At 36.7% G+C, this 22,431-nt stretch overlaps 4 protein-coding genes and 1 non-coding gene across 5 annotated transcripts in view; 1 reads left to right on the top strand and 4 right to left on the bottom strand.

Annotated features, from left to right (window-relative positions):
- LOC111808594 (28S ribosomal protein S9, mitochondrial) overlaps nt 1-1,551 on the top strand; it is a 7,858-nt gene extending 6,307 nt beyond the window's left edge. The window contains exons 3-4 of the mRNA XM_023694678.1: nt 1,041-1,121; nt 1,240-1,551. Of these exons, the coding sequence (XP_023550446.1) occupies nt 1,041-1,121; nt 1,240-1,331 (173 nt within the window). The 3' untranslated portion in view covers nt 1,332-1,551. The remainder of the gene's footprint in view (nt 1-1,040; nt 1,122-1,239) is intronic.
- Nucleotides 1,552-2,639: 1,088 nt separating this feature from the next.
- TRNAL-CAA lies at nt 2,640-2,723 on the bottom strand. The gene has a single exon. It is a non-coding gene; the product is annotated as a tRNA-Leu (tRNA).
- Nucleotides 2,724-4,043: 1,320 nt separating this feature from the next.
- On the bottom strand, nt 4,044-8,192 carry LOC111808592 (protein DETOXIFICATION 35-like). The gene is made up of 7 exons (XM_023694677.1): nt 7,816-8,192; nt 6,460-7,085; nt 6,059-6,115; nt 5,406-5,644; nt 5,203-5,321; nt 4,926-5,012; nt 4,044-4,356 (listed from the first exon to the last, which is right to left on the bottom strand). Exons 1-7 carry the CDS (start codon nt 8,068-8,070, stop codon nt 4,279-4,281), a joined length of 1,461 nt encoding a protein of 486 aa, XP_023550445.1. The 5' UTR covers nt 8,071-8,192; the 3' UTR covers nt 4,044-4,278.
- Nucleotides 8,193-11,537: 3,345 nt separating this feature from the next.
- LOC111808661 (cucumisin-like) lies at nt 11,538-17,187 on the bottom strand. The gene is made up of 10 exons (XM_023694777.1): nt 17,101-17,187; nt 16,939-17,027; nt 16,605-16,699; nt 16,153-16,399; nt 15,536-16,049; nt 15,355-15,452; nt 14,914-15,135; nt 14,722-14,833; nt 14,422-14,635; nt 11,538-12,073 (listed from the first exon to the last, which is right to left on the bottom strand). Exons 1-10 carry the CDS (start codon nt 17,185-17,187, stop codon nt 11,538-11,540), a joined length of 2,214 nt encoding a protein of 737 aa, XP_023550545.1.
- Nucleotides 17,188-19,529: 2,342 nt separating this feature from the next.
- Nucleotides 19,530-22,158, bottom strand: LOC111808104. Its single transcript, XM_023693911.1, has 2 exons — nt 21,771-22,158; nt 19,530-20,341 (listed from the first exon to the last, which is right to left on the bottom strand). Exons 1-2 carry the CDS (start codon nt 22,114-22,116, stop codon nt 19,647-19,649), a joined length of 1,041 nt encoding a protein of 346 aa, XP_023549679.1. The 5' UTR covers nt 22,117-22,158; the 3' UTR covers nt 19,530-19,646.
- Between the last annotated feature and the right edge of the window lie 273 nt (nt 22,159-22,431).

The following is a 22,431-nucleotide window of genomic DNA, read 5'->3' on the forward strand; positions in this document are numbered from 1 at the left end:
GGGGGGGGTTATGGTTTCTGTGTTTCTGCTTGCTGTACTCCCATTTTCTTGAAATATTTCGTTTTTTTTTTATTAATGTCAATTAAAAGAACTATGTTTAAATTCTCCTTTGGCATGCAGTGTGTTAATATCTTATACCTCGTCTAATTCTTGTAGTTTTCTCTCTTTAATGAAAAGCTCTCTTAAAAAAAAAAAAAAATCCTTCTGCTACTACTTGGCAACTCATCAGTTTCATTGTATAGTAGTTTCAACGCATGATATTAAACCCTGCTATTCAGACATGGAATATGCATTTGAAACAAATTTCCAAGTTAGTATATATTATGATTGATACAAAATAAATGTTTATTAGACTTCAGTCTGTGCTTTCCTTTGTCGCCGTGGAATGATGTACAATGCATAAACTTCTTTAATTCATGTTCTACAACCATAAAAGTTCAAATAAATGTAAACTTCATGATTGAACTGGTAACTTCGAACTTGGGACTGCCCTGGTCTTATGATACCCCTCCCATCTTTCCCAGACCTGAGTTACCCCTGTTCACAAAAGCAAAATCTCCTTTTTACTCACATTCTCTATGTTCCCCGCTGTGCCACAACTCTCTATCAACACATATGACAGTTACAAAAGTAGGCCACTTCTAACTAATTCACAATCTAATTGCCGCCTCCTTCAACCTGTTTTCGTTGGTACACATTTATTATTGGTGGCTGATCATCTAATCGATTTACCCTACTTTACTTTACATGATATGAAAAATCAGAACTGGGTTTGTCTTTTGTGTCGTCATTAGCATATAAGATCTTTTACTGCCAGCTCCTCAGTCTAATGATCGGAAGGAAACATTTATGTTGACTGTATTAGGAAGGATGCATTAAAGTTTCGACTTTGCTGCTTCTGGAGTTTTATCCAGTCTCCAAAGTCATTGAATGTTAAACTTTTTTTTTTGCTTCCATCTGTTCCAAATTCACATTTCCTTCGCTCTACCCTCTTCGAATGTGTTTTCAAGTGAGTGAAAGTTCTGAACTTTCTTTTACAGGCCAAGTTGGAGCTATTCAATTGGGTATCAGCAGAGCGTTGCAGAATTGGGAGCCAGATTTCCGTCCTCCATTGCGAGCATGTAAGATAAAACGAATCACAGTTTTTTCAGTCCGCTATGATGAGAATGATATATATCAATCAGTTGCATTCATTTATATTTTTACTGATCAAAGTTTTCTGTTCTATTTGCTCTGTAGCTGGTTTCTTGACGCGAGATTCACGTGTCGTAGAAAGAAAGAAGCCAGGAAAGGCGAAAGCAAGAAAGAGCTTCCAATGGGTGAAGCGTTAGGTCAAACATGTACTCGTATGGAACTTCGACATTTTTCTTCTGCAATAAATAGACAAAAGGTTTATAAACAGGTTGGTTCCTGCATCGTTTTTGTGATGTAGCCATGATTTGTTTATTCCAAATATTCTGTTTGTTTGTTGCAAATATAACTATTGAATTTAACACTGAGCCATGGAAGTTTACTACTCCCTCTCCCCTCTCATGGATATTTCTTGACTTTCTTGATGGTTACTCTTTTCTATTCTTTTTCTCTCACTGGAATTTAGTGGACACTTACATTTATACTCTCATCCTCTAGAGGACATTGTATCATATTATTGTTTGTGAACTGTTTATTTGTTTCTTGGAATTTAATGGACATTGTTTTCTTGTTTGTTCATGGATGAATGATGCTGGAGGTTAATAGGTCTGGGAATAAAAGATTGTTGAGAATCAAAGATGACCTATTTGGTTGTGCATGAGAGAATATTGTCTGAAAATGATATTTTCGTCTCGTTCACTCACGGTTTTCCTTTTTGTTCTCACTCACGCGTTTTTCCTCTCAAGAACTATATGCCATTATATTTTAATTGTATGCCAAATTGAGGGTAAAGTCTCACCGACCCGTCAAGAGTTGTGTCACCCCTCTTGTCTTTGAAAGCAATCTAATTGCACAATGCAGTGAGTCCAATTGATGTCATAGAGGCACGAAACGTGCAAATGATGCTCGTGCTAAGTCTTGTTCTTATTCTGGAGGAAAGTTTGTCAAAATGGTTTGAATCTCAACAACTCGGGTAGTACAGGCAATAAGCTAGGGGTCGAGGTAAGCCATGTCTTAGCAATTTAAGATAGTATGAGAAAGCTTTATTTAAACTTAGCTTCTCAATTATTCAATGTTTTGATTTTGTATGGAACATGCTGAAGGAATGAATGAAAATTAAGTTTTCATTTATATTTATTTAAACGAAAACTCGACTTAAATAAGTTCATAATCCAACTCGAACCATTCAGACATTTCTCATCTTTACTATTCAAATGGAATATATAAGGGCTTAAATTATAAAACTAAGTAGCATTTAAGGGCTGAATTGTAAAATTAAGTAGGTTTAAAGAGTAATTCTGGGAACCAATAATAACCAATATTATCTATTTTTATTTTATTATGTAACACTTCAAAGAATTAATTTGGTTCCTAATTAATTTATTATGTAATAATTAAACTTAAAAAATATAAATTATCATTTTCAATTGTTTGACATTTATTTGAGGTTAAATACTTAAGAGTTGATCATTTAAAGCAAACAACAAACATAAAATGAAAAAAAACATTGTCAGAAGTGGGATTTGAACCCACGCCCTCTCTCGAAGACCAGAACTTGAGTCTGGCGCCTTAGACCACTCGGCCATCCTGACTTGTTGGTAACGATTTTTAAAATTATAAATATTAATAATTAATATTTTTAATCAATATAGTAATTAGTACAATTATAAAATAACAGTTTTACCCTAATTTTCAAACATAAAAAGGATATTTGTTTTCTTTTTAATCCTTGCACTTAGTTCAAGGAATCAATTTAAAGTCTTAGCAACCCAAAATATGAATAATTTGAAATAATAGTTCTTCAAAATTAAATAATTTTTTTTTTATCTATTTGACTAATTAATAATCACTAAAAAAAAAAAAAATCTACGGAAAGATAATCTATTAAAAAACAAAAAGAGATATAAAAATAAAATGTCGTCGAAAGATAATCTATTAAAATACAAATGGAATAAATTAAAAATTTTAAAATGAATAGACAAAATGAATAATTACGAACATACGGAAAAGAGTGAGAGGACAGAATACACTTTTCCGTGTTTGATAGATTGAAAAATGAGAGAGTAAAAAAATAAATAAATAATACAAATGAAATTAATTAAGGTATGAAATATAATATAATAAAAATAAAATTTAATTTGAGATACGTAGGTAGTAAAAATATAAGAATGTTTTAAAATATGATTTTTTTTGGGATCAAATAATAATACTTAATCTAATTCCAATTTTGAAACAATTTATTTTATATTTTATGTTATAAAAAAACCAAATTTACCTTACATTTATTTTAGATTTAATTTTCTTGATAAGATTATTCTATTTTTTTAAAAAAATTATTTAATAAAAATCCTTTAGTCCCTTGAATTCATTCTTTGATTTCTTTTTAAATCCCTATAAGTGGAGACTATTTTCATCTATCGTTTTTTATTAAAATAAAAAAAATTTCTTTTGTATTTATCCATATTTACAAAAAAGAAAAAAAAAAGAAAAAAAGAAAAAAAAAATAATTTGTTTATTTTCAAAAGAGATATTTAAATTTAACCATCTGCCTTATTTCTTAGTTCTAATATCATTTTTAGATTATTACCTAATAAATAGCATAATATTTTATATAATTTATTTATTCTTCCTAATTAATGGACTAAATTACCCTTCAAACAAAATCCATAAACTACTCTAGAATCTTATAAATTAAATCGAAAGAAAAAGGAAAAAAAAAAAAAAAAAAAAAAAAAAAACCTTCACCCAAAATCCATAAACTACTCTAGAATCTTAAAATAAATAAATAAATAAATAAATAAAATCCTCTAAGTCTCTAAATTCTAAAACCTCCCGAAATAACCATTCAGAATTAGAGAAAGCAAAATAATCTAATAACAATGGAACATCAAAAACTTTGAACAAAATACACATTAGTGGAGATATGATCTTACCATCTCAATGACATCTTTTGATAAAAATCTAAATTGTTTCCATAAATCCAATTTAACGTCAAATAAGAAATGGGAAATTTTAGGCTACGCATAAGTTCATTTAGACCGGCATGAAGAACTAAGGAACAGAAATCATATAAAAAAAAAAGAAACAAAAAAATACTTCCAAACTAAGTTAGAGCAATCTGGTCTAGCTGTTTTCTGACTGTCTAGTTCATATGTAATCAGCTGAATTGACAATTTTGACCTCTTGTCCTCCCCATCTTTTCATCCGTTCTATGGACTGGTTCACCTGCAAATGTAATTTTGTTTATTAATGATGTGTCTCACTTAAGTTTTCCACATATCATATATCCTCACAACACATTTGAGGATTCCCTGTATAGTTTTCCATAAATAATATATACCAAGAGCTAAGCTTGTTTGGAAGTGATCTTCCAATGGACAAAAATCACTTTTGTTATATTTAAAATCACTTTCAAAATTTGTTTTTAAAGGATTAAAAACATGTTTGGGAGTGATTTGAACACTACAAATGTGATTTTAACCCGTTCAAAATCACTTCCAAACCTATTCTAAGAACGAACCTAAGGTAACTTTTGAGAGCATATTATATACCAATCAAACGTTTCTTCATATAAACGGCTTCTAAGAAAAGATTTATTAAAACTATTTTTGAATAGGTGACACACATGGAAATTTTGAAATATATTTTTAACCGGCTAGAGTTATTTTTCACTTTAATGTGCCAAATTTCACCAATACTTTGGAGTCAGACTTGCCATATCAGATGTAGAACCAATGTTATAAGTTAAAGAAAGAGAGGGAGAGAGATAAGGATTACTAGAGATTGAACTTTACCTCATGGGTCCAGTTTGTTTTATAGAGTATGATCAGAAGCAGAATGGTTTGGAGAGAAAGTCCACAGATCATGCCTCCCCACAGTCCCTGTGCTTATAAAGAATATATAAACATTTGATATGGCTGAAGGAAAAAATGGCAAAATGTTTATGCATAATATTATAACATATACTCTGCATCTAAGGTTGTTGAGAACTCCCAAAAGGCTCCCGTGATCAATATAATATTTTTAAACTTTACCTTGATTTTCGTGAGAAGGAAATGAAAATTTACTGACCTGAACTCCCAAATGTTTTGTATAACCAAGAAGATAACCAAGGGGAAGACCAAAGGCATAATAAGAGCCAAGATTGATATATGCTACCAACGTTTGCCAACCAGCTCCAATAGCAACACCTAGAAACTCAGGGAAAAGATAAACGATAAAGGGAGAATCTTGTTAACTAAATGCATACTTACAAAGCATGGTAGAATTGCTACCTGAAATTACTGGCTGGACACTGTTAAGAACCATCGTGATTCCGAGAAGGTATGCTAGTTTAGAGACAGCAGCTTGCATTTCTTTGCTGCTGGTGTAAATGACAGCAAAACTATCCTTCGTGATTAAGATAATCACCATGGATAGTAAGCCGAGAAGAAGAGACTGAAACACTGTAACATAGACAGAATATTTGGTCGCCACTGGATGCCCTTGTCCAAGCTCATTAGAAACCCGCACGCTGGATGCAAATTCAGTACACCAATGATGATTATTATATACACAGATCAAGCAATTAATTTTTGAAAGATCAAATACCAATGTGCACATATAAGTCACGTTTAAATATCACATCATATCATCAGTTCATCACTAGAAATGAGAATAGCAACATGAGCATATGAGATCATCTTTCAAGTGAACTCATATTATTATTCCCCCAAACAATGCCATATTAGCAGATTGTTCTGTTTTTTTTTTTTTTTTTTTTTTTTTTTTTTTTNCCATGGGTTGTTTGGAATATGAGATCATCTTCCAAGAGAACTATTCAAATATTACAATAGTACATTTATCATTTAAAATCCCTGGCTTTAGAATTGTCAGTAGTGGTAACAAGCCTTTAGAGGGACAAGAAATTAATGGACTGACCACATACCTGATGGCAGCATTTATACCTATAAATAACATTGCTTCGAGCCCGTTGATATTCATGCTGGAAAAACAAAAGTAAATGGATTAGTCAAAACTCGAAATCCATCTTAGACGTACCTACATTACAATTGAAGCTCCTAGCAAAGGTATGCTTCAATTCTTTATACTTCACAATTCGTAAGGTTTCTATTTCCTACCCGTATCACTCTATAGTCTCATTTGTGCCATGAACATGCTATGAATTCTCAAGCGATTTCTATAATCACATTATTCAGCATAAAACTAATTTTTTGTTGTACAAGCTACAGAAGGGTGCAGGGCTATTATAAATGTTATATAAGTAACATATGATGTCATTGATAAGCCAAACATAAAACGAAGTACGGCACTAAGTTCTGTTCTTACCAAATTGAAAGGGAACCAACGGCATATACCGCGTTATCGAGATGGCCAGTAAGAATAATTACACTCATCATATACCAGAGTTCTAGGCAAAGCATTACAGCGGATGAAAAGGAAAGGCCAACAAAGGCCCATATATCATTGAAAGCCGACCATGACAAACCAGTCCATCCATCTTTACACCAACCAACAACATAGATAACTTGTGCTATGGCAGTAACCCAACTTGAAATATTGCTTGCAATAGCTGCACCAGTTAGGTTCCAGTTGAATACGAAAATAAAGAGCCAGAGCATTGCAGCATGTAATAATAAGGCGACAAACCCGATATAGGCAAGGACATTGACCTTGCTTTGGGCTTGAAGGAACTTTTGGGTGGGAAAAACGATCGCCAGTGAAAAGAGTTCGGGAATAAGCAACCTTGTGAACCATCCTGCAACTTCAGATATTTCATCTGTTTGTCCCAGAACCTTTAGGATTGGTTCAGCAAACCAGTAAATTGGTAGAATAAAGAAGCTGGAAACCGTGAGAATAATCCATGAACGTTGCATATAAACACCAAGTAAGTAAACTTGTCCAGCGCCATAAGCTTGACCACACAGCGTCTCCAGTGCACTTCCCATACCAAGCTACATTTTATGGAAAATAAAATTTAATTATAGTCAAGAATAGAAAAAATCAGAACAAGAGGAGTAGCATTGAAAGAAATTCGTATTATACTGATGCAAAATTAAACCATTATCTCGGAATGACTTCTTCGAAAAATCATTCAATCCGGCCACCACTGTGGCTGCTTCAAAATCTATATGCTCCTCGTAACAGTTCATACGAAATACTATTTTAAAATGTTCTCTCCTACATCAAATCACCAGCTCTTCGAATAATTCCTCAACTTCTTGTGTGAAATAAACTTATTGGCTTAGCGTTTTACATTTTCATCATAGCTAATAGCACAGGAAAAAAAGAAAAAAGAAAAAATTCTGACAGAACACGTAGAAAAGAACAACCAAGAGAAAACAGCGCACATCTAGGGATTGAATTCACATAATCATCAATATTTTTCCAGATCTAGAAACCAGAAACAATTTTGTACTAAGAATTTAGCCAAACGAGAAATAAAACCACTCTCCAGTCGTGATCCTATAATATGGCTAGAGAGGACAGACATTGTAAGATAATGCATATACAGATCCGTTTTCTGCTTTGTGAAAAGAAAAATATGCGAGACAGCAACGATAACGTAATCAATCCTGCTCTTATACAGTCCATAAACAAGCACCGAGAAACTCATCCTTCCGATACATTACAAAGAAAAAAAAAACACGAACAGAACCGAGAGAGGAAGAGAAAGAAACGAACCATGAAGCCAAAGGCGAAGGTTCCTATAACGGAAACAGAGATAGAAACGGCGGAAAGCTCAACGTCGCCGATATGGCCAACGAAAATGCTAGTGACTGAGTTGATTCCATACTGGCAAAGTATACCAAACACAATAGGCGCCGCAATCTTCCAGAGCTTCTTCGTCTCAGCGAAGAACACACGATTGGCGTCGCCGAAACTCCTGAGTGGCTCATAGTCAGCCGCGGCGAGACCATGTAGCAAAGGCGCTTCCATTCTCCGCTTGTCGGTGCCGTACGAAGGCGGTTAGGATATTTCCTTGACGTACCTAACACAGAGTATGGAGAGCCTGAATCTGAAGGTCGTCGAACTCGAACATGGCGCCTTCCGTGAGCTACTCGCAGGTACTTATTGGTCGTTGGAATAATCCACCTCTCCTTTCTCTCTCTCATTTAATTTTTCTTCCATTCTCCTTGCTCCACGTCACCCATCTTTTTATTTTATTTTATTTCATTATTAATTTTTTATTATTATTATTATTATTATTATTAAATATAACCATTAAATTATAAATTTAATCCTTATTTATTTGATCTTTTATGTCTCTAAAAAATTAATTAGTTATTGGATTAAAAAAAATTAAAAAAGCATAATATTTAATTTAATATAATTAGAATTAATATTTAAAAGGGTTTGTGAAATTTATAGATAAAAAATCTAAGTGAGAAAAATATTTATTTGAAATTTTAACAAAAATAGAAATTAATTTTAGGATTTATTCTGGGCAGAGGCTTGTCAGCTATGATGGTCCTTGAATTTAATTTATGGTTGTCTGTTTCTTTCTCTTTAAATTTAATGTTTGTATTAAATTATTTTCTAATATTTTATTATTAAAAATTCAGACAAAATTGGAAGTCTGTGGATTAGATAAAATTAAAAAAATTTATCTAATAAATCAATTAATTTTTTAAAATTTTAGATTTTCTTCGGTTTTAAATATAAAAAATTAATTTTTTTTAAGGATCGTTTGGTTAAAAATTTTGTCTAAAATATTTACTAATGAAATGTTCAAAATTTCATCGTAATGATTCATATAAATAAAGAGTATTTCTATTTGTTTTGTTTGGTTAATTATTTTTTTTTTTTTTATATTTTTATTAAGTTAAATTATTAAAATATTTTTAATTAATTAAATGATTAGTTTAACATTTATATTTTAGGTTTTTTGAATTTATTTTGTCATCAATATTAGCAAAAGAATTATATTTTAAAAAAAAAAATTATTCAATACAACTTATATTTCAAAAATTAAGTAGTAAATTATTTTTAATGGGATATACTTGGATATAATTATAATAAATTATTAAAAAAGGATAAAAAAGAAATAATTTTTTTTATATAACAGGTATGACAATATAATATTTAATTAATTAGGCTTGAAAATTGAGATATATTAAATAACATTATTGTTAATTAATCCTAAGTACAAATAATTAATTTTGTATAATCATAATTAACTAATTAATTGTACCTAGGATATTGTTAGCTAATCAGCTAATTAATTGATAATTTTAGTAAATATGTACTTTTATTTATTTAATAAACTTTTATTTGTGAAAATGAATTAAATATAGATTTAGATAAATTATTATTAGTTTATTTAACTAATATTTATATTAATTTTAGTAAATGAAGATTAATAAGGAGAACCAAAGCCCCATTTATGTTTTTCGCTCGACTTTGTGACTTCTTCGGATCTTAGGTGAGGTTTGTCTTCACCAACCGAACACAAATCATGCGGAATCTAAGTTTGTTTGGCTACATATATTGCTCATGTGTGCATGTTCAACCATTTGGGACTCTAGTCGACTTGTCTCTATACTAGGTCAAGTTATTCGGCTCGACATTTCCTCTACTCTAGACCAAGGTTTCTCATGTGCAACGTCGCATCTCATCTTATCATCTTGATTCTCAATCAACACGGCTCACATATCTTGATATCATCCCAAGTCTTGGGATGTTGTTATTGACCATCATAGCTCACTCGGGCATGTCTATCGAGAACCAATCATTGGGGCATCTTGAACAACCATCCATCTGGGTTTTATCGAGACATAAACTCTCATGTGTCCATACTAAGTCATTTATAGATTTCGTACAGAATAGCAAGTGCATATACCAACCTCCGACACATGGGTGGGGGCGTAATGTCGAAAACGTTGAACAGCTCAAATGGGGGCACTAGGATATTTGTTTTCTCTCTAGAAGAGAGTGAGAGAGAGATAAGAACTAGTGAAATTCGGTCTTATACATGTCGAGGTCTAGGTTAACACAGAGTAGCCAATAATACTATTATCGAATCTGAAGCTAACCACAACTTCATGACGAAGACCAAAGCAAAACGATTAAACATCCTCTAGCATCGAGGTACATGAAGAATGAAGGTCATCAATTTGGTAGCCCTACCTGTCTTAGGAATTGTAAAAAGAACTTTGATCAAGCTTGGGACTTAGACTACACAAACTAATTTTGTGATTGTCAAGATGGATGACTTCGACCTCGTGTTAGGATGGATTTACAACTCGAACATAAAGTCATTCCCATGCCTCTAACGAAATGCTTAGTGGTAACGGGGTCCAACCCCACAATCATTTAAACTAACACCGGTCAACCAGATGATGTCGATGCTACAGTTGAAAAGGGACCTTACCCACGATGAACCCACGCTCACTCCTATTGCCATGGTTGAAGAGGAGAGCTCGAGTGAGCTAACTCCACCAGAAACATTGCCATAGTTAGATGAACACCACGACAGGTTTGACGATCATACTAAGTATTTATCCCAACCTAACGAGACAGATCACGGTATTGATTCTATATTGGGGACAAGATCGCCTATCACAAATATGTATCATACAACTCAACTCGTGCCAGCTGAATTTCACAAGGAGCTATATGACTCAGGTTCATCAGACCTATAAGGACTCTTGTTAGTGATCACCCAAATGATGGGGTGAGACCCCAAGCTAGCACTTTCACTGAAGGAGGAGACAAAACACTAGAGTAACTCATGTTTACTCGGAAAGACCATTTGGATGGATGAAGAGAATAACTGGTCGGAAGCATCGACCACTACAATTCCAAAATAGGGAAAGAATTTTGATCAAGCTAAGGTCAGATCAACTTCGATTTCAAAGCAACAAGAACCAGTCGAAATCATTCAGAATGTCAGGAAGGCATCATATAGGTTCCATTACTCCCTTGAACGAGGACTAGCTCTGTTGTTCATGTTAGTAACTTGAAATGTTATTATCCAGACCAGAAAGACAAACCAGACACAAGAAAGCAATACCTTATGCGACGAAGAAGAATTCCACTGTGGAGAAAGTAAGAGAGATGTTGCTGTCATGCTTGTCCAGACGTGTTGTCCATGGCCACAGACCTATTCTAAACCCATTTTAATTATTTTCACATGTAGTTAGGTTGTTACTATTCTTGTCATGTCAATACGTGGTGTATAACCGTTCACCAAAATCATGTATACGCCCGCTAGGACAAAAATGTATTACATTGAAATGTAAATTGTTTCAATAATTTAATGTAATATAAAATTATGATAATATTCTCACATAATACCAAAGTTATTTAATTCAATGCATTTTATTTATAAATATCCTAAACAAAACTCATACTTTTATTAATTTAATACATTAGGTAATTCAAAAAATACAATAATAAATTACTTAATTAATAAAGGTATTTTCATCAAAGACTACTATAGGACTCTTCACTTTATGTTTGCCATCATCCCACACCAATGAACCCGACGCAATGCTACTACTGATGCTTCCTTCAATTGTAACCTCAAACCTCAGCTCCTCTCCCAAGGCCTTGAATGAAAGAACAGAAGGATTTACGGTAATATTAAGCCCCAAAGGACCCGAAACTATGGCTTTATACGTCGAATTCGCCGACCCGACATTTGTGACCCTTCTTCTATAAACTTGGCTGATTGAGGTTGAGATAGATGTGGAAAGAGCAAATGAAGGATAGTTTAGATCGAAAACTAGGTCGATATCGCCTCGAGAACACGAGCTATTATCTCCAGAAACTTGCTGGACCAACTTGGTGCTGTAACCTTGACCACAAAGGAACCTTACGTAGTCGATCTCAGTGGCGTTGTAGATCAATCCGGGATTCACTGCGCTTAAAGGGTTTATGTGGCCTGAACCATATGCGAATTCTGCATCTGGGTTGAGGTCAGCTCTCATGGGAAATGCTGCATTCGTAAATTCAAAAATCGTTAAAATGAGTGCATGCTTAGAGATATCCATTTGTTCCGGAGGACCAATCTCGAACGAAGAGGAAAATCTCCATTTAAATGGGGGAGAGAGTGGTGAGAGATTTTTACCCGTTAGCTAAACGGGGCCGAGGGTAGTGATTATATTCTCCATCCCCAAACTCGCTCTCAAACCCCGCTTAAATCCTTATCATAGGTTTGGGGAGGAGAACGAATATTTTATAAGGGTATGAAAACTTGTTCCCTAGCAAACGCGTAATAGGGAAGCCCATAAAAGAAAGCCCAAAAAAACCTTGAGGGAAAAGACAAAATCCGGGTGAATACCGGTTCTCTACCTCTGAAAGATGCGTTTTAATGTTTTAAGAGGAAGTCCAAAAAGGACAATATTTGCTAATGATGGCCTTGGGCAATTACAAATAGTATCAGAGTTAGACACCGAACTATGTGCCAATGAGAAAGCTCTTCCCCGAAAGGGGTAGACAAGAGGCGGTGTGTCAGTAAGGATGCCGGGCCTCAAAGAAGGGTAGATTTGGCTGGGTCCCACATCGATTGGAGAAAGAACGAACAAGGAGGTTCTTCCCCGAAGGGGGTAGGTAGACACAAGGGGGCGTGCCAATAAAGACGCTGGCCCCAAAGAAGGGTGGATTTAGCAAGATCCCACATCGATTGGAGAAAGAACGAGTGCGCAAAAATAAATAGAGAATTTTGTAGGAACGTGAAATGAAATAAGAGGCGAAGATGGGAACATGAAAAGCTTCCCCATCTCCGCCGTGTAAACATCTCTATACAAGCTAGCTATGAGTCAAGTATTGGTGTTAATACCTGTTGTCATAAGTGCAGATTTGAGTGCAGCAGGAGACCAAGAAGGGTGAAACGACTTAACATAAGCAGCAACAGCGGTAGCATGTGGGCAAGACATTGAAGTCCCTGAAATGATATTAAAAAGGAGTTGTCTGGTATCATCTTCGGCTCCTGAGGGTGGGCCTATAGGACTCCATGCGGCTAGAATTTCAACACCTGGACCACTCAAATCTGGCTGCAATGCCACAACAGACAACTCAATAATACTAATAATAATCAAGATTAGAGAGTGATTAAGTTAATGATTATGAAGCTAATCACCTTCAGAATATCAGGCGTTATTGGATTTGGACCTCTTGAAGAGAAGGATGCAACAAAAGGGGTTTCTTTATACTTCCCTTCAGTGCTTTTTAAAATAGTAGCCGTTGGAAGGCTGTAAATAATGATGTAATTAATTAGTGTTAAGTAATGGTAATTACTGAGATTAAAAGTAAAAAAGATTGGATTAATTACCTAGTTAAATTGGCATAAGAAGAAATGAGAGCTCCCTCTTGTGTGCCGAGATGGGAGGCAGGCAAAGGGAAAGGGAACGTCAGATCCTTTGGATTATTGTCTTGCATTATAATCCCGATTGCACCTTCTAAAAAACTNATCTGGGTTGAGGTCAGCTCTCATGGGAAATGCTGCATTCGTAAATTCAAAAATCGTTAAAATGAGTGCATGCTTAGAGATATCCATTTGTTCCGGAGGACCAATCTCGAACGAAGAGGAAAATCTCCATTTAAATGGGGGAGAGAGTGGTGAGAGATTTTTACCCGTTAGCTAAACGGGGCCGAGGGTAGTGATTATATTCTCCATCCCCAAACTCGCTCTCAAACCCCGCTTAAATCCTTATCATAGGTTTGGGGAGGAGAACGAATATTTTATAAGGGTATGAAAACTTGTTCCCTAGCAAACGCGTAATAGGGAAGCCCATAAAAGAAAGCCCAAAAAAACCTTGAGGGAAAAGACAAAATCCGGGTGAATACCGGTTCTCTACCTCTGAAAGATGCGTTTTAATGTTTTAAGAGGAAGTCCAAAAAGGACAATATTTGCTAATGATGGCCTTGGGCAATTACAAATAGTATCAGAGTTAGACACCGAACTATGTGCCAATGAGAAAGCTCTTCCCCGAAAGGGGTAGACAAGAGGCGGTGTGTCAGTAAGGATGCCGGGCCTCAAAGAAGGGTAGATTTGGCTGGGTCCCACATCGATTGGAGAAAGAACGAACAAGGAGGTTCTTCCCCGAAGGGGGTAGGTAGACACAAGGGGGCGTGCCAATAAAGACGCTGGCCCCAAAGAAGGGTGGATTTAGCAAGATCCCACATCGATTGGAGAAAGAACGAGTGCGCAAAAATAAATAGAGAATTTTGTAGGAACGTGAAATGAAATAAGAGGCGAAGATGGGAACATGAAAAGCTTCCCCATCTCCGCCGTGTAAACATCTCTATACAAGCTAGCTATGAGTCAAGTATTGGTGTTAATACCTGTTGTCATAAGTGCAGATTTGAGTGCAGCAGGAGACCAAGAAGGGTGAAACGACTTAACATAAGCAGCAACAGCGGTAGCATGTGGGCAAGACATTGAAGTCCCTGAAATGATATTAAAAAGGAGTTGTCTGGTATCATCTTCGGCTCCTGAGGGTGGGCCTATAGGACTCCATGCGGCTAGAATTTCAACACCTGGACCACTCAAATCTGGCTGCAATGCCACAACAGACAACTCAATAATACTAATAATAATCAAGATTAGAGAGTGATTAAGTTAATGATTATGAAGCTAATCACCTTCAGAATATCAGGCGTTATTGGATTTGGACCTCTTGAAGAGAAGGATGCAACAAAAGGGGTTTCTTTATACTTCCCTTCAGTGCTTTTTAAAATAGTAGCCGTTGGAAGGCTGTAAATAATGATGTAATTAATTAGTGTTAAGTAATGGTAATTACTGAGATTAAAAGTAAAAAAGATTGGATTAATTACCTAGTTAAATTGGCATAAGAAGAAATGAGAGCTCCCTCTTGTGTGCCGAGATGGGAGGCAGGCAAAGGGAAAGGGAACGTCAGATCCTTTGGATTATTGTCTTGCATTATAATCCCGATTGCACCTTCTAAAAAACTCAAATTTGTCGGTGATACAAAAAAATCACAAAGGACAATTTTACCCTTCACCAACTCCTTATCTACCGAGTTCGTCAGACAAAATCTATTTCACAAAAAAAAAAAAAAATCTTAATTTTCCGTTTTATAGTCACAAAATAGCAACTCAACTCAACTCAACTCAACTCAACTCAACTCGAGTCTAACTTAGTTTATCGTCATGGTTTAAAAAATAGTACCCAAAAACTCAACTCGAACATAATTTAATTTTTTAAAAGACATATAACAAAACAAGAAAATTAAACGATAAAATCAGTAACATTACCGAGAGATGGATCCATTGAAGCCAATATTAGGAATATTTCCAGCATACACCAATGGATATTGTGTTCCATTTAAATCAAATGTATTGATCGTGACTCCCTGTCATAAATATATATATAAAAAATTATATTCAAGTTCATAAAATTTGATCGAAAAGTATGTTATATATATATATGACTTACATCGAAGCTTCTTCCATCTCCGAGTTGAACTCCAGATAAAAATTTCCTATCAGTAGTACTAGCTGCTACTGATAAAGACCAAGGTGAGAAGTTTCTAACAGTGAAAGATTTTGGACCGCTGTTGCCAGCAGACATTGACGTAAGGATTCCTTTTTTCATTGCATGGAATGCTCCAATAGCTATAGAGTCATTAAAGTAATCTCTTGGCTTGCGTCCTCCGACCGAGAAAGAGATGATATCAACTCCATCCGCAATGGCATCGTCGAATGCGGCAAGAACATCAGCATCACGGCAACCGTCAGACCAACATATTTTGTAGGAAGCGATTCGTGCGGATGGGACTCCTCCCCTTGCTGTGCCAGAGCCAAGACCAAGCATACTCGCTTGTCTGACCAACCCGCCTGCTACTGTTGATGCCGCATGCGTCCCATGGCCATTTGAATCTCTTGGACCTTGGATATCGTTTATAGGATATTGACCATTGGTACGATATGATCGAGCTCCAATGATTTTACTACATAGAGAATCTAATATTAGGACTTATGTTCTTACAAATTAAATGTCGAAGCCTAAATTGCTACGAAAAAATCTTTGAGAATATACGAAATCGAACGTACTTGTTACAAGAGAAATCGGATGAGACTTCACAACTACCCTTCCACTTACGTGGTGGCGGGCCATATCCTTGGTCGAGGAAACTAGGCGATTCCGGCCAAATCCCTGTATCTAGTACTCCGACAATGATGTCACTTTCCACTGATGGAACTCGGCTGGCTTGTTGGGACAGTCCCATGAAGTCCCATGATCTTGTCGTGTGGAGTTGTTTTTTTCCATTAGGAAAAACGGATATTACGCCCTTCATTTCTAAAATTAAAAAAAATATATATATATATATTATTTTTTTGGGAGAGAATTAAAATGGTTTATAGGGATGTTTTCAAGACCCGAAAATATTCAACCATACCGTTCAAACATTTTACATTATGTTTTTAACTCGCTGTAAATGTTTTCACTCTCTCGATCTTCGCAAAGGAAAAAGAACCTAATCTTAGGTTCTTTACGAGCGTACCTGAAACTTTTTGGACTTCGACTTCAGTCAGCTTCGCAACAAAGCCATTGAAACTTCTCTCGTAGCTATGGAGTAAAGAATGTGGAGCAAAACTACTGAAATAAAGTTTTATTTTTCTTAATTAGTATATTTCTCGACCATAAGTCTTTAAATTTTAAAAAAATTATGTCTAATAAATTAGATCTTTAAAAATTAACACAAATTAAAGTAAAAAATATTTGACCAATTTAAAGTTTAAGGATGACTTATTCGATACTTATCAAACTATAAAGATTTGTTAGACACAAACATAAACGTTCACAGACTGGACTCGTAACTTAACCTAAACAATCACCTGCCGATAGTTTCTTGTAGCATTCTCACATGATGAGACCGAGTCGAAACTCGGTCTTTTGGATGACTTCCCATGTACACAATATACGTCTGCAAATCAAAAAACGACATATTAGACTGAAAATACGACGGAAATGGAGATTTAGAGAGAAAATTATGTTACTTTTCTATCCTCGTGTTCGGAATTTGAGCTGAAGAATAGCCGAGAAAAGCAAAAGGCGAGGAAGAGAAGCCTCGAAAGAGAAGACATTGGTTGATATTAAGGCATGAAAGGATATGGAAAGCTAATTTATCCACCAAAGTTTGATTGAAACTTGTGGAAAAAAAGAACCCATTATTTGAAAATTTCAACAAAAAACAAAAAAAATTAATTAATTTTTAATTTCCTTGGAGACCTTTTCTCATTTTGTTTTTATTAATTAATTTAAATTTTAATTCTTTTATAATTAATTGTTATTACTTGCATCATATTTATTAAATATTTTTAATACACGATCGTTTAAATCGAAGATATTAATGATTTTTTTTTTTTTAAGTTAGGGGCATTTTTGACAGAGCACGCAATTTAATTTAAAGGTATTTTTATTAATTTAAACTATTTTTTAATTAATGTACGTTTTAATTTAAAAATCATTTTATTTTAATGAAAAATCAATATAAAATTTTAAATTAATATGAATCCTAAAATGACTTTTTTTTTTTTTTTTTTTTTTTTTTTTTTTTTTTTTTTTTTTTTTTTTTTTTTTTTTNAAGGGATATATTTGTCTTTTATTCTTTGGAAAAGGAAGAAAACAAGTATGACTTGGTCTTAACTAAGGGTCATTATTTGAATTGACAAATGACAACGATTTATAATTATGACACAATGAATTCCGAGGAAAGCACGATTAGTCATGAAGTTCCTATAATTAAGCCACACAAATGCTCGTAATCATCCCTGAACTACATCTTACTAGGAGAGGTATTGCTTTGATACCACTTGTAATGACTCAGATTCATAATTCATATTAGAATGCTGGGGATGGATCAATACAAATGGTATCAGAACAATATCACTCCCTATACGATGTGGTTCAGGGATGAACCAAGGCGGAAGTTAATGGGCATGTGACACTCGAGAAGGAAGGTGCACCTTATAGGTGAGGTAGTAACTTTCATTTCTTTTAAACATTTCTTAGTCATTCTATATTCTTAACACATGGTGCTTTGTGTCATGGTCCTACATTATTTACCGTGTGGCGTCGTGATCTTGACATGCTCACGACCAGCCTTAGGGGGAATTAAGCCCCATATATTTTTTTTTTGCCCCGGCTTTGTGGCTTTGTTGAACCTTAGGTGAGGTTTGTCTTCGCCATTTGAACATCGCTTGTGCGGAATCCAAGCTTGTTCAACCACACACGCCGCCTGCGCGTGCATGTTCAATCGTCTGCGACACATCCGACCTGCCTCTACACTGGGCCAAGTTATTCGGCTCGACCTTGCCTCTGCTCGGGCCAAGGTCTCTTAATGCAACGTCGCATCTCATCTTGTCATCTCGACCCCCATTGACATGATCCATATGTCTTGACGTCATCTCGCGTCTCGAGATGTCGTCGGTCATCATAACTCACTCATCATACCTCGAGAATGGGCTTGCATGTCGTTCATCTCATCGGGACTTCCCGAACATCCACCATCCGAGTTCTATCGAGGCATTGACCCTCCCGTGCCCATGCCGAGTCATTTACGAATACCATACCGGATAGCGGGTGTATGTAGTAACCTCCAACACGTGGGCTAGGGCGCAATACTGGCACACCCGTGTCGTCCGGTACTGTCCTTCAAAAACTCATTTCAAAGGAAGTCGCCCGAGACACTCGTTTCGGCATGCTCGCCCACACTGTGACACACGTATGTGCCACAAGGTGGCTCATTTAGGCTACAAGGCCCAGGAGTGGTGGAGAGCTAACACCATGGTACCCTATACTACATTTTGAGCCATTTTCAATCTTCTAGGCATAGACATGATTTTGGTGAACGGTCATACGGTGTCATGTATTGTCCGTTCGGTGTCCGATTGACATCAAACTTGGCGAGCATTCATATTTCATATGGCGGACTTAACTCTCGAACCGTATGCCTAGATTCCTTCTGGAACCCCGACTTTCAAGGTTAAGGCCCGGGACCCTACCCGACCCTTCAACAAGCCTATCTTTGCCCCTCATGTCTATTCGTTATCTCTGTCTTGTCTTCGATGCCCACTTCGCGTGGTGGTGTGTTGATAATCCATCATCCTCCTCGATCGCATCATGACACTCTTCCATATTGGCCCTCATGTGGCCAGATGGGTGTCTCTTGAGGGACGCCGCTTTGCTTGTCATGACGTGAGGGTCACAACCTAGTCTCTTCATAGTATGGTTGTGACACTCTGCAAGTGGTGCAATGAGGTGATCTTGGAGACGACACGGAGCCACTCCAACCCACGAGACAACCTGAACCTGTTGACCTGATCCACCAACCTGTATCGAGGATTCGAACCATCCGACTCGACTCAACTTCGCACATGTGTCAACAAGGGAAAAATCAATGCTAAATTAATGTATGAATTTGTGGTTATAAAACAAAAGACTAAAAATTCAAAATATAAATCAAATGATAAATAAGAGGGTTCCTCTCTTCTAAAATCATCTCTCAAATCAAAACCTCAAATAAAAATTGAAGTGTTTATATTCATACAATCATCCATGTCAAGTGCCTATAACCAGCCCATTTGGCCGCCGCATGGATCCCAATAGCCAAAGCCGCACCCAAAAGAGGCACCGGAACATCCCTCTCATACACACCCTCTTCCCTTTCCTTTCCTTGTGAAACCTTCTTCCAATGGTGCCAAATAGCCAAACCCATAAACGAACCCATAGCCAAAATCCTAACCCATGGCTCACCAATGGCAGCAAACACAGCAGCAGCAGGCAGCGCAGACGTTACGTCGTTTCTCTTCTTGACGAACTTCGAGAAACTGTAAACTCCCAACAGAATCGTCCAGAAGAATGGCTCGGAAATGTACGCTCGCACGGCTGCGTAGCTAGCAAGCCCTGATAGTGTTAGAAGATATGGTTGAGTGCTAACAGAATCAGGGACACTGGCTTCTGAGATTGCAACCACGGTTGAGGCTAGGATGATTAGTGTGGTTAGCTCGGGAACGGGTGCGTATGCAACTATGCTCGAGTAGAAAGATCGAATCGTGTAGAATGTCGTCTCGATTCCTCTTATCATAGAAGTGATGGGATCTCCAATAACATAGAGGATGAGAGCTAAGGCACCTTTTAATATGTATCCCACAAAATTGAAGATGCAAAGAACAGCCTTTCTCCAGTTACCAAGTTCAAAAAAGACTGCTCTCCAAGCATAGAGAATAAATGCCAGAGCTGCATTATAACCAAAGGTAATTAACAGTAATTCATCTTTCGATAACGAGATCGATCGTATTAAAAGATAACGAACTCAAGAATTTATGTCGGGTTGAATTATTATGATTAAGAACAGAGGACGACGCAGAAGAATAAGCTACTAATGTTGTCTTTTTTTCTCGTCAGAAAGGAATTGTAATGAACATGATACAAATACATTACTAAGAATATGCATTCAGTATATCATAAATGATTGAATGACACAAAACTCATAACAACGTGTCTACTAGGGAGAGGTTTCCACACCTTTATAAATAATGTTTCGTTCTCCTCCCTAACTGATGTGGGATCTCACAATCCACCCCCTTCGAGACCCAGAGTTCTCGCTGGCACTCGTTCCCTTCTCCAATTGATGTGGGACCTCCCAATCCATCCCCCTTCTGGGCCCAGCTTCCTTGCTGGCACACCGCCTCATGTCCACCCCCTTCAAGGTTCAGCCTCCTCGCTAGCAATCGCTCAATGTCTAGCTCTGATACCATTTGTAATGCCCAAAGTCCACTACTAGCAGATATTGTTCTCTTTGGGCTTTCCTTTTCGAGCTTTCCCTCAAGGTTTTTAAAACCCGTCTGCTAAAGAGAGGTTTCCACACCCTTATAAAGAATGTTTCGTTCTCCCCTGAATGATGTGGGATCTCACAATCCACCCTCCTTCGAGTCCCAGTGTCCTCGTGGCACTCGTTCCCTTCTCCAATCGATGTGAGACCCCCCAATCCACCCCCCATCGAAGCCCAGTGTCCTTGCTGGCACACTGCCTCATGTCCACCCCCTTCAAGGTTCAGCCTCCTCGCTGGCACATCGCCTGATGTCTAGCTCTAATACCATTTGTAGCGCCCCAAGCCCACTACTAGCCAATATTGTCCTCTTTGGCTTTCCCTCAAGGTTTTTAAAGCCCACCTGCTAAAGAGAGATTTCCACACCCTTATAGAGAATGTTTCATTCTCCTCTCCAACCAATGTGGGATCTCACAATCAATGTCCAAGTTTCAAACACATACCCATATGTCTCCGTCCTAATAACTTCATTCGGTAAGGCCTAGTGAATGAAGTTCATGGGGAGGTACTAAGCCTAGCTACCTCCCACATGACCTCTCAACCTGTCACAAGATCCTATTATTATGCCATAGGATAACAATGAAATTCAAAACTACAGAGCTTAGAAACTATTACAGATACAGCTGTTCTTGTTACAATGACAAAAATTCCAAGACTATCAACAAAGTTAGGCAATCTTTTCTACCCTGAATTCAACAACAATCGCAAACCCCACTAACAAGTTTGAAGATTATACTGAATCGAAGTGGTAAAATTAAACAAACCAAGAACAGAAATGATTCTTAAACGTCCAAAACATCTAAGAAAAACAAAATTGTAAAGAGAAGAAGAATTTACCAACAAAGAAAGGCCATCTCACAGGAGGATCAGGAGCTTCTTTGGTCAAGTACCTGAACCGTTCCGGCATAGTACCCTCCTCTCTATCATCATTCTGAGGTTCAACAGCTCCGGCGGAGACAGTGAAAGGTCCCAAGCTCCTCGAAATTAGAAACCCACTTAGATTATGCGATAACACATTGCAATTTCTTGTGGGTTTGTTCCAAATGGTGTGAATTTTGTAAGGGGAGCTACAAAATTGAACGTTTTGGCTTTTAGGTCGAAATTTCAAAGGGGAAGATGAAATTGATGTGAGAAGAGGAAGCTTTAGGGTTGAAGAAAGGCCGGCGATAAGTGCAGTCGCCATGACTGATGAATTCGATAGCTAAACGAGGAATTTGGGTATAACATGGATTGGAGGGTTCCGGGAAGCCTTGACCGCGAACCCGTAACCAGAAACCGGAACCCGGCGGAAATAATAGGCCCAAGAAGTAAGCTTACCCGGCCGGCCCAATGCCTAAGAAATAGGCCCAAATCTTGTTAGGCCTGCATAGACAAGCCTATCTGAAATGTTGGCAAACTTTTTCCGATCATCGTGGCTTTTTTTTTTCCCTGTACCCGGCACTCAAAACTCAAGCGACCTTTTTTCTTGCAGGACGGGGGCGAGTCTCAATTGAGATCG

This window comes from Cucurbita pepo, chromosome LG13 (assembly GCF_002806865.2).
Source record: "Cucurbita pepo subsp. pepo cultivar mu-cu-16 chromosome LG13, ASM280686v2, whole genome shotgun sequence".
Lineage (NCBI taxonomy): Eukaryota > Viridiplantae > Streptophyta > Magnoliopsida > Cucurbitales > Cucurbitaceae > Cucurbita > Cucurbita pepo.

Bases quoted from the DNA above. Each gene is read 5' to 3' on its own strand.
- LOC111808592 (XM_023694677.1), bottom strand. From the start codon at position 8,070: ATGGAAGCGCCTTTGCTACATGGTCTCGCCGCGGCTGACTATGAGCCA. The intron at 6,116-6,459 runs GTAAGAACAGAA...TTGTTTTTCCAG, and splicing joins GTTGGTTCCCTTTCAATTTG to CATGAATATCAACGGGCTCG. The intron at 4,357-4,925 runs GTAAAGTTCAAT...TTACATTTGCAG, and splicing joins AAACAAACTGGACCCATGAG to GTGAACCAGTCCATAGAACG.
- LOC111808661 (XM_023694777.1), bottom strand. From the start codon at position 17,187: ATGTCTTCTCTTTCGAGGCTTCTCTTCCTCGCCTTTTGCTTTTCTCGG. The intron at 17,028-17,100 runs GTAACATAATTT...TTTGATTTGCAG, and splicing joins CCGAACACGAGGATAGAAAA to ACGTATATTGTGTACATGGG. The intron at 15,136-15,354 runs GTAATGTTACTG...TTTGTGAAATAG, and splicing joins TTCAATGGATCCATCTCTCG to ATTTTGTCTGACGAACTCGG.
- LOC111808104 (XM_023693911.1), bottom strand. From the start codon at position 22,116: ATGGCGACTGCACTTATCGCCGGCCTTTCTTCAACCCTAAAGCTTCCT. The intron at 20,342-21,770 runs GTAAATTCTTCT...GTTATAATGCAG, and splicing joins GAGATGGCCTTTCTTTGTTG to CTCTGGCATTTATTCTCTAT.